The sequence below is a fragment of the Anoplopoma fimbria genome, chromosome 24 (assembly GCF_027596085.1).
Source record: "Anoplopoma fimbria isolate UVic2021 breed Golden Eagle Sablefish chromosome 24, Afim_UVic_2022, whole genome shotgun sequence".
In the NCBI taxonomy this organism is placed as follows: domain Eukaryota; kingdom Metazoa; phylum Chordata; class Actinopteri; order Perciformes; family Anoplopomatidae; genus Anoplopoma; species Anoplopoma fimbria.
In genome coordinates, this window is record NC_072472.1 from 7,718,097 (window position 1) to 7,730,391 (window position 12,295).

The 12,295-nt window shown below is 41.2% G+C and overlaps 1 protein-coding gene across 1 annotated transcript in view; it reads left to right on the plus strand.

Annotated features, from left to right (window-relative positions):
* Positions 1 to 242: 242 nt before the first annotated feature.
* ncam1a (neural cell adhesion molecule 1a) overlaps positions 243 to 12,295 on the plus strand; it is a 242,290-nt gene continuing 230,237 nt past the window's right edge. The window contains exon 1 of the mRNA XM_054626545.1: positions 243 to 330. Within this exon, the coding sequence (XP_054482520.1) occupies positions 279 to 330 (52 nt within the window). The 5' untranslated portion in view covers positions 243 to 278. The remainder of the gene's footprint in view (positions 331 to 12,295) is intronic.

The window sequence follows — 12,295 nt, forward strand, 5'->3', positions numbered from 1 at the left end:
GCGTGCTACGGCTGCTGCTTGTCACTCATTGTGCCGTGAACACTGGTAGAGACTAGGACCGAAATTTTGCCGTCCGGTAGCAGTGTTGTTGTGTTATCCCTGGGATAATAATAATTTAAAAACAGAAAAAAAAAAAAAAGACGCTCTCTTTACCTCACCCCTCTCACCCACCTCCCCCACCCCCACACCAGCAGAGACACCTCGCTTGTTTTAAAAAAAAAAAAAAAAAAAAAAAGTGCGTCTGCTCTTCCGAGGAGAATATCTGTTGACACATTACAATGCTGCAAATAAGGGACCTCGTCTGGGGATTGCTGCTCGTTGGCTGTGCAGGTAAGAAGGCTGTGTTTTTATTATTTATTATTTTATTTTATTTATTTATTTATTATTCATACAAACGGGGGATGCAAAGGATGAATGCCAAAGCACAGATCTGGTGCTAATGGCAGCAGCATCCTCCTCCGGTCCCCGCTCGCAGGGCATCCTTGTCGCTGACTCCGGGACGGTGGTGGCGTCGGTGGGGTTTATTTTTGGGGTTTTTTTTTTTTTTTTGGAGCTGGAGCTCTGCGCAAATCATCACAAACGCACTTAAAAGTTTCTCTGGAGAAGTGAGAGTGTGGTCTGTTGTTTCAGATGAACACAACGTGGAATAAACAACCGAGACGCTTGTTTCAAAAAAAAAAAAAAAAAAAAGAAGAAAAATCCAGTTTCGGGGTATATATAAATATATATATATAAATATATATATTTTTTTAATTACAGAGGATACATGATGAACAGAGTCAGAGAGCTCACTGGTCCTTCGTGCTTCATTTTGAGGAACATGAGTTGTGTTTATCCGCTGTGTTTATCCGCTTTGGGACTCGATGTTTCATTTTTTCGGTGCGGGTAAAAGGTTAGTGGATGCTGGCTGAGAGGAGGAGGAGGAGGAGGAGGAGGAGGAGGAGGACCGGGCTGGTGATGCAGGGGGACCGGCAGACACACCGCTCACTCTGCGGACGACGTCGAAATGTCCAATAACCTCAAAACACGTTCACACTCAAAGTCCACCTTTAATCTCACTTGTGCTGGGTCAGCCCTGACGCACGGGGGGGGGGATGCGATGGGATGGGGGGGTGCTTTGTTTCAATCAACTGAAAAACAGCTTAAAAGGGAATATATATATTTATATATATATATAAATATATTCCCTGTTTTCTCACAAGCACGCCTTTAAACTCTCTCCGTGGGGTGGATGACACTGTTCCGTTCCGTCTCCGGTCAGCACCGGATTTGGCACGAAAACGTTATTCTGCGTTTCATGTGCCAGTGTGTGATTTTACAGTCTGAACACCAGTGTGAGCTCCACGCAGGTTAACAGTCTGACCTGCTTCATGTCACATCTCCTTTAGTGTCTGGTTTTAAATAAGAACAGTGGAGTTTCTAACTTCATAGCGCAGTGCGTTTTTAGGCGCAAAATGACGTTGACACGGCGCACAGGGCCCGGCTGATTTCATCCCAGTTTTTTTCCTTTGGTTGGTTGGCTGGGAGGGGAATTCGTCATCCATTGAGGAAGACTGAATAGTCATTCAATGTACACAATAGAATCCAATCCCGGCGCTCCCATGGTTATATAGGGACCCATCCCCCCCCCACACACCTAAATCCCCACCACCCTCCTGCTCCTCACATCCTCCTTCCCTCCATGCATCTGCTCCCTCTTTCTTAAGACTGCAACTGTGTGCTTCAAGTGGAGTTTGAGGACCCCCAGGGGTCCTTGGAGAGGGGAAGAGTCGCTCCATTTCATAACAAATACATTTATTAGACATTGTGCACAATGTACAAGGATGATTATTCTAACCTCAGGTTTAGATTTCAACATTATTACTCCATATTCTAAATGTACACAGTTTTTGCCTTCAGTTTTGTTTTTGTCAGAATAAAAAACCTCACTGTTATTTTAACGGTGGTATTTGAGACAAATATCCATCAGATGATCGGTGGATGGATGATAGACCGAGGAGCCTTTTGTTATTAAAGCGTTGTGACCGAGATATGGGGCGGCTGTGGCGTAGTGGAGAGCAAGGTAGTTCTCCAATCAGAGGGTCGGTGGTTCGATACCCGGCTTCGGCAGTCGATGTGTCCTTGGGCAAGACACTTAACCCCAAGTTGCTCCCGAAGGCTTGCCATCGGTGTGGACTGGATGTGAATGAATGTTAGTTAGAGTCTGATGGTGGCACCTTGCATGGTAGCCTGTCATCAGTGTGTGAATGGGTGAATGATATGTAATATACTACTGACTGTAAGTCGCTTTGGATAAAAGCGTCTGCTAAATGACTGTAATGTAATGTAATGTAATATGTAGCCTGCTGAGCTCGACATTTTTAAGTTTAAAAATCAACTTGTCAGTGCCCTCTGGTGGACAAACTATTGAACGTGCGGTATTTGTGATAAGCTAAAATTGGCCAAATATTGTTTGGCTTGTTCAGGATCGTACGTGTTATGTTGTCATGACACGTGTCAACCTGTGACCTGACAATATTTGCAAACCTTTGCTATACACACAAAAATGCACCATGGAAGGCATACACATTGATTAAACACAGGTTTTTTTTTTTTTTTTTTTACAATATTTTCAAGGTATTTTCAAATCAACTCTTTCTTGCCTTGCGCCTTTCGCACAAAAACACTGTGTCAACCTGTCACCGTACCAAGTACACTCGAGATGTAATTTTTTTTTCTATGATTCATGATCCTACTGAAATATTCTGCCACCCCCCCGCAATTCTCTGCACCTCGTACGGGAGGGGAAAGTGAAAGGAACCAAAAAAGGGAGATAATTAGACAACTGAGCCTCAGCGCTGCTCTTTTGCAACCGAGGAAGAGATTGAAAGAAATTGATCACATTATTTGATAGGCCCCGGGTTTATTAAAAGGGTAATGACAGTATCACACAGTTTGAAGGCGGAGCAATTTAATTACATTTATTGATTTCCAGTTCCTGTTCCAGTTCAATGATAATTTAATTCCGAGTCTAGTCACAAACATTAGTATGGCGATGGCCAGACCACCTTCAAAAATGTGATTGAATAATGGCCAGATTAAATAGAATATGATTTTAGGAGTGGAGACAGACTGTGGCCTTTCTTGTCCTGGTCTGTCTGCAGCCAGATGGATGGAGTCTGGTGTTTATCAGCTGCTCTGACCTTGTGTTATTGGAGTGATCCACCATGTCCAGAGTCATCGTTCTGCAACCTGAAAAAGTGTGAGGTGATGGAGGCTAATCAGAGACACAAAACTATTTGTCACACCTGTACTAGAGCTGAAATGAGAGCACCACCCTTGAGGGATGTGACGTTATCAGTTAAAGGATTGCAGAGAGCTGCTGCTTGGTTACTGCTAATGCCTGAATGTGATTTTGACCTTTTGACCTTTGGCCTGAGTTTGTTGATTCAGATGTCAGGATGGAGGGTCATATGATTTTAGATTGGGATGACTTTCCAGAGTTGTAAAATCATCACTCGTGGTATTAAAACAGGAATGTATCGTCATCCTCCTGCAGTTCAGAACCTGTTTAGCCAACTGCTTGTTTAGGTTAAGGAAAATATTGCGGTTTGCGTGAGAATAACTTTGTTTGTTAAGACACTAATGTAGACGGTGTATTAAAGTGCAGTTCTCCTCGTTGTTGGTAGAACTAGGGCTGCCAGATAAGTCTCTTAGTTGATTTAGATTTCTAGATTTCTGTCGTTCTTTTATGCTTGTTTTCCTGCTGAATGACTGGTTTCCCAGAAACTTATTGACACAGTTATGGTAAACACAGGGTTTGAAGTGGGGCTTTTGTGTTATTTTTGTGGAGAAACTCAGTTTTATAGATCTGCCAAATAAATCAACCGATAATTTAGTCGACAAAACCGTACGATTGTTAGATGACTAAGACTTTCTTTGGTCCCCTCGACCACAGCCTTTGTAAGTACGAGCAGAGGAAGAGAACAGTCTGTATTAAGCGCCAAGCAGTGTTTTAGTGTCTGACAGTCTTTTAGAGTCATGTGTCTATTACTCAAACTGGACTTCCTCCATTTAACTTCTTCATTGAATGGGTAACTGAAACAATAAGCCCCCCACCATTGCAGCCCTTGTTTTGTTTTTCTTTTGGTTCTGACGCACAGTTTCTGTTGTGCACCTGCCATATCAAGATACTGAGTTCAAAAGCAAAGCACATTCATGTACTTTTGGATCTTAAGACAATTGAACCGTTAACTTTATTCAACCATCCTCTAGATCGACAGTAAAACTATGTTTCTGTGCATCAGGCATAGAGCTGAACTTCTGGAGAGGAAGAGAAGTTAAACTTAAAATTTAGAGGGAGAAAAAAAAATACACAAATCCCAAATGGCTGACATATGGGACTTTAACTGCTGTGGTGAGTTCAAAGCCACTATGAAAATAATACAGGCTATTTTTGACTTAGGGGAGCTGGAAAAAGCAGCCAAACAAGGGAAAATTATAAGGCGTTTTTTAGTCTGCCCTCAGAATAAAACTGCAACTCTGCTCTGTAGTGGCAACATGATCCACGCTGCTTTTAAAGTGACGTACGCGTTTTGTACCAGTTCATCGCAGCTTATGTTGATCAAATTCTCATCGGTGCAGGCACTGCTCAGATTACAGCTGAACCCGCTTTGGACCCGGTTTATATTCAGACAAAGACTGCACACTACTACTACTGTACAGTTTATATATGGGCAAAAAACCAAGTGATTTCTTTTCGAGTCTTTTTTCGGTTGCATGTTCGACTAGGCATTCATTCATCTTTTTCTATATTCTTTTGCTTCCTATTCTACTCAGTCATTGTTTTGTGTGCATTGTATAAAACTATGGTATTTTATGAATATTTCCAGTTATAATCCCAGATGTTTTATTTTATTTTAATACTTACAAATCTTTGGAACGAAAAAAAGAAGAGAGGAGCATAGAGCGTAACGAATACAGACCAGTCATGATGTCATCAGTGGCTGAATGCACTTTATGTAATGATCAAAAAATGATCTGATGGGAATAAAACATGAGGCAGTGGATTTTTGATGCATAATCCATACATTCACTTCATCTCACAGTGCTCCTTTATGCTGAATCAAAAAGTACAGACAGTTCCAAACAGATGAGTTGAAAATGACTCGGCAGGCTTTTATAGTCCCTCTCTCCTGACTGTTAGACGAGGATGGGCGGTCTTTGCATATTAATCAGCGCATGAATAGAGACCAGTGATTTGTATTGTGTGAGCAATGAAGGCGTCCTATAGAGAATTGAATGTGGGAGGGGGGGGGGAGAAAAAAACACAGAAGGAGATGGGCTTCTTATGCAGAATGGGGCCTGCCCCCCCCCCCCCTCGCCATACACTCCAACCTTCAACCTTCAATGGAGGTTTTTATTTTCCTTCATCTACACAGCAATACTTTGCAAAACTCAGAACACTCTTTGGTTTACATTGTGCTCATGGAACTTGAACACTAAAGACAATTAAAATGTGATGCGTGACACTTCTGACTGTGTCGGTGGTCGACAGTATTAAACCTAATTACAAACGTATATCTATTTTCTAACGTGCTTACAAGTTATTTACAGTCATCAACTACCCAGCTTGTGGCCAATGACCTGTCTTAAAATAATGTCATGCATTCAGATCAATCATTTAACCTTAAGAGTAACTGTCAATCACATTAAGTAGCTTTGGTCTGCTGTGTCTTTTACAAACCTATTTGATCATTAAGAGTAACACGACCCGAATGAATGCAACCAGTGCTCATTTAGAAAAGTCATTTTTTTTTTTACAGTTTTAGAAACTTCTAGTGATCGCCATGGTTCTAAACAAGTATAAATTCAGTGTTGAGTCTTTTTTTAATTAAACTAAAGCTTACAAGTTGTAGATAATCTGCTGCACAAATAGTGTGGAAATTGCCAAATGTACTGAAAGCTTATCTGCCTCTCCATGTTCTGGTCGATTTCCTCTGGTTGAACTGAACTCGTCTCTTATACGAAGTAAATCCTTATTTTTCTTCAAAGAACACTAAGGTGTCTCAGCAGGGTGAACTACTATAATTTTCTGATGGATACAATAAAAAAAAAAACGTGCTCGATGTGAACATTGAGCACGGTAAAACATCTCCGGGAGTGGTTCTGATTCAAAACAGTCTTTGAAGCTGCTGGTGCCTGAAGGCTAATAGCCGAGCTGCTCATGGAGAATATGAAAAGGTGATGGTGTATGGACAGCTGTCTGCTGTGGCACTCGACATCTTCAGCTGAGTCATTTTATCCTAACATCACCAGGTTATCCACATCAGCACACAGTCTGCTTTGGCATGCAGCATTGCAATTTTTAAAAATTTTTTTGGGAGTTCTGTTTTAGTGAAGCTGCCAAGTCTGGTGAGGATGCCCGAGGTGTCCATGGACCACTTCACTGCGTAACGGAATCCCAGCATGATTTCCCTGTCCTCCTCGAACTGCTTTGAGAACTACAAGCACAGATATTTTTTTTTTTTTTATATGGAATAGATACTATTTGTATCGATGTTCCAGTTTCTCTTTATAGTTAGCCCGGTGATATTTATAGTCTGTCGCTATTCTAACTTACTTCCCCCAGGACTACACTGGTGAACAGATGGTATTTCTGTCTCTGAAAGTCAAAGAGACTTCTGAGTTGTCTTGTCGCAATACCCCAGTGAGAAAAAGTGATGCTTTTAAATTCCTGTACTGAACAGTTCAACCGTTTCAAGCACACACCGAATTTAGACATGCTTGGATAGACAACACCTCAATATATATAAAAAATAAATAAAACAAACTCTTTGGCTGCAGTCATCTTTATCAGGGATTACATACACACATGACAGCACAGAATCATTTGCGTTCCTAAAGATGAATCGCCGGCAATCTTTCTTTCATATGTGCAGAAAGAAGGTTTTGCTTAGTGTCCCTTTGTTCAACTAAAGCCTTTGAGTGATGATACTCGTGAAAGCAGTATCATCTATGTGTCACTTGTGGATTTTTGATGCTGATGCTCCTAACACTTAAGCATATGGTTATGCATAGCTAAGCGTAAAACGTGTACGTGGCTAAGTCGTGCAGTTTTGCAAATTCACGGTAAATGCAATGCACCATAACAAGACAAGAACGCATCAAAAACACCCATTTGTCTTCGCGCACTTCCTTGTTCGGACACATCCTGGCTACTGTTCCCGTGGTACTTCTGTCTGTACTGCCCCGTCCCGTGTGTGCTGCAGGTGTCTTGCAGTTCTGATGTGTGAAAAGGAAATGACTCTCGTGAACCCCTGACTTCTCCTGTAGTGTTAACAACAGGTCACAGAGTCCCATTTGACAAGCGTCTGGGCCCGTGACAAGGTATGTCCACAATTCGGGCCTGGACCTCATACGCTCCAACTCCACATGTGAACACTTCAGCCTAAGCACACGCCCGATGGAGTCCACTTCACTAGTAGCACACTGCTGTCTATGTCCGTGTCCGTTCTTTAAAACGCTGGAGCCGCTAAAAAACAATGCAGGGCACGACAGTTGTCAGGTTGCCAACGGTGACCACTTTGAGAATTTGGCAACCCATTCTTGACCTTTTTGGTTACTTTTTAACGCATAATAAAAACAGAGACAGCGTAAGTGCTACCCTCCAAAAATAGTTTGCTTTTTACAGAATAACTTTGTCAGAACAGCATTGTCAGAACAGGAACTAGACCACGCTGCGCTTTATTTAGCTGGACTGCATGGGAAGTGTAACTTTAGTCACCACCTGTAGACTTATTTGTGTATAATTATCCATCTTTAGCGTGCTTCAGTTACACTGACTTGCTGGCAACGTAATTGTCAACACAGCTCTTCCATGGTGTTCGCAGTTCTTGTACTGAGATGGAGAGTGCCAGTTCTGTATAGTTTTTGGCTTCTTCACTGGCGCAGCAGCTTAGGGACTCATTGAAGTAAAAGTGTAAGACATTCTAAGGAAAGTTTGTTCCAGGATTTCAGCAGCCAAGCTTATATCACACCTGCTTTATTTGTCTTCTTGGAAGGGGAAGGGGGCTGGGGGGAGTTCTACTCTGAAATCTCGCTTTTCAAACCACCTGGAGAGGCGGCTCATATTCCTGCACGCCTGTTGCTCTGGTTTTCCACACAATTCTATGTGATTGTGTCTCATTATTTAAAATGTATTTTCCTCTTTCTCTCTGCAACTGTGTTGTTTGTTTTGCTTGATGCTCTTATCATTTACCACAGGGGCCCATTCAGCCATGCCATTATCTTCACTCAAACCAACATTTATTTTAATATAAAATAGCCTTTGATTGGCTGCTCAGGCAATCACTGATTTATCCATGTGTTTTTTGTTTGGCTTGCATTAGATGGGGATGGGGATGGGGGGGGGGGGGGATAAAGAGAATGCAATGAAGTGCACTCCAAAACCCAAATGGGGTAGTGCTGGTCCATGTTGAATGCACACTATTTAAATTCAGCACACAAGTGGCACATGCTGCTTTACTGACCTGAATAGAAGAGGCATTTGCAGCAAGTAAACACAAATATGTAGGCCAACTGCATGGCAAACAGCAGAGACTGATAGTAGAGAGTGGATACCCGACCTGAGCCTGGCGGGACCCATCGGGACAATTATTTACAGAGGAGGTTCGAGGCGAGTTTGGCCTATTTTACATGGTGGTTGAAGTTCTTTTTAGTGCAAATTTGGTGTGAAAAAGGCTGGACCTACACTGTGTGTGAATGTGTGACTAAAAAAACAGAACGCCTGTTGGGTTCGGGTGGATCTCAGTTACAACCCTTTCGGACTGGCAGGCATAAATGTATGTGCTTTGGCATTGCTGAATGCTAATTAAACAAATAATCATCCGTCTTTTTTTAACACCTGCACATTTTCAAAAAAATGTTTAGTTTGGTCTGACTGATTGCATCCATTAAATACCCAAACAGACAGTCATTTAACATGTTTATGTTTTTGCCCTACCCGATAAAATAACCTGATTCCAATTCAACTTTTTACGAGTTATTCTAACCAACAATTTTACGAAATGATGTCATGTAAATAAATGCCAATTTATACAATACATCAGCGATAAACTAGTATCAGCCCACACATCAGCTGAGCTCTAGCATTCACCCCATTAATATGTGTTTTTTTCCCGCCCATGCCGCTGTGAGATATTTGCCAAATGGACTGCAGCCAATGTGTATTCCAAAGCTTGGATAATGGCCATTAGGGCAGGAGAATCTAAAATAGTGTGTTATTTTGCATTTAAGTTCACACCTAATCAACATTATACTTAGAATATGAATAGTATCGTGTAATTATACTAATTCACAACATATTGTGTAAACAGTCAACAAGCTGGTTGACTTGTAATAGAGCTTTGGGAGACGCCACACGTGTGATCTCTTTTTGCTGGCCACTACTTGTATTTAGGGAAGTGTAGGTGGCATGGTGCAGTGTGGGTGTTTTGTGTGTTAGCACCACTTTTTGTTTGGCACGCCACCTTAAATCTCAGCATACTTTCAGTATCATTTGCCGGGGATGTGTTGGCACTTATTAAGTTTACCTGAGCTATAGTTGTCCGACTCAATTTTAACCATTGGAGCTCAGAGAGCACGGATTATCAACAGTGTTTATCCATAAGAGCGTAAAGACAGACCAGGCTTCTCATGTGTTTGCTACACATAAGAATCATCGTCCCACTTAACCTTTGCTGAGCTGTCATGGAGAACCTTGGTGTATTCAGATCTGCGTTTTACTGACTCCTAATCCCAGGGAGTGACTCACCATCATGATGTAATGCCTAGCAATAGTAGTTAGCTCATCCCCGGGACTCTGTGATTGGCTGGCTCCCTCAGGTGCCGAGTCGCCTCAGCCCTTTGTGTGAAGAGCAAAAAAAATAAAAAGGCAAAAAAAACAAGTGCGGCTTCTGGGAGATGGGAACAAGGCGAGATATGCAGCCTGCGCAGTATTCTGTGGACTTGTTTACTTTCTCAATTGGCATCATTGTCGGTGAGCACATTCTTGAGGCCAAGCATCCTCTGTGGCTCCGTGGTGCTTTCAGGCCATGCCAGCAAAAGTCCAGAATGACTTATTTCCCTGCATACTGTTCACAAGCTCAGGTGGCACAAACTCGGGACATTTTTTTGCCAAGCTGCAAAGTCTCAGATATTTAAATCATGTCTTTAGATTTTTGTCTAATGTCAATGAAACAGTGGCCACTATAAATAATGTGGGCGCTGAATCACAATTCTTATTCAAGCCTTGCTGTGCTTTTCTTTTATGCAGCCTTGCTGTGCTTTCAAATAGTTTTGAGTGCAGAAACAGCAGACTCTAGACCAAATAGTGTATTCAGCTGGAAAGAATAAAAAAAAAAAAAAAAAGAAAATCATCTTAAATAGTAACCGTGAGAACTTTCATTTTTGGTAAAATAAAATAATATCGGGTTATTGTTTCTGGGTAATGGCCTTTGGCGAACTATTCTTTCCCGAAATGAAGAAAAAGGCTAAATGACTTCAGAGATGATGCATTCTGCATCCTTATTGCTGTTTTTCAAAGAAGGCGTAGGTGCAGCAATTATAATGTGCGTGCGAGTTTTTAATTCACTGTATTCAGTTCTCTCTAAGGATATGGCAGCGAAATGGGCTATGAGGTAATGCTATGGAAACGAGGGAAACGCAGACACATCTAAGAGCTGTTGCTTTGACAGCGGATGCAGAGCAGACACTCTGTGGAGCGTTTGATCAAACTGGAATGTCAAATATCATCCAATTAACTTGTAAAAATCTTGTCCACAATCTAATATGGGAGCTGCATATAAGCAGAGCCCCGCTGCTTCCGCCCATATGGAAATCACATGTTGAACAGTGATGAGGTCACACTGATCAAAATAGATGGTGTTTTCGTGTGGGGCTGGTAGCAGGTGGTTCCAGGATAACAGCATCAAGGTGCTGAGAGGGAGTGGCTGGAGCCATAACTGAAACAAAGTGAACACGAATACACCTGGAGAGCCGTATTGAACCTCTATAGCTCAACTTAAATGTTTCTGAAGCTTCCAGTAATGGCGTCGACCTCGGTCAGATTCCATGTCCATGACTAAAAACCAGGTACCTTTGTAACTTTAGAATATATTTTATTTCAGTATTTAAATGTTATTATTCATGCCTTGTGAACAATTGGAGGAGAATACATTTTGAAATTTTAAAAAATATCTTAACTAAGTTAAAATGATCTTGTACATAATATTTTTTAAATATCCTGGGGAATAAAAATGTACAAATGTCCTAATGTAATAAGTGGGACCAATTTTGCATACGTTTCTATCAGTATACTATTCGACACTCACAAATGAATATCTAATCTACATTATAAGCCACTCTTTAATAATTGAGTGCGTCTTGGGTGTCATATGGTAGGAAACAAATATTGATGTGGGAATCTGTGCGAACAGATTGAAAAACCAAGCAAAAGGATTACAATACCAAGCATGTTATTATAGATGAATTCTTCATTTTTATAATTGTAAGCAAAGATTAAGATGCTGTGCGTTCACTCTTGCAATCCATTCACACAGAAACTGTGTGGAAAACAAAATATTCAGAGGATGGCACAGTCAAGACACTGGGACCACCGTGTTTTCAGCCTATTAAGTAAATAACGATTAAGTATAATTCCATGCTTTGTTCTAAATACAAGATACATATTTAAAAGCCTCAGTTCAAATTATCTCCTAAAATGTGCACTTGGATTTCTATGCTGGTATTTCCCAACATACAGTGGGTACGGAAAGTATTCAGACCCCTTTAAATTCTTCACTCTTTGTTTCATTGCAGCCATTTGCTAAAATCGAAAAAGTTCATTTTTTTTCGCATTAATGTACACTCAGCAACCCATCTTGACAGAAAAAAACAGAAATGTAGAAATTTTTGCAAATTTATTAAAAAAGAAAAACTGAAATATCACATGGTCATAAGTATTCAGACCCTTTGCTGTGACACTCATATTTAACTCACATGCTGTCCATTTCTTCTGATCCTCCTTGAGATGGTTCTACTCCTTCATTGGAGTCCAGCTGTGTTTAATTAAACTGATTGGACTTGATTAGGAAAGGCACACACCTGTCTATATAAGACCTTACAGCTCACAGTGCATGTCAGAACAAATGAGAATCATGAGGTCGAAGGAACTGCCCCCAAGGAGCTCAGAGACAGAATTGTGGCAAGGCACAGATCTGGCCAAGGTTACAAAAGAATTTCTGCAGCACTCAAGGTTCCTAAGAGCACAGTGGCC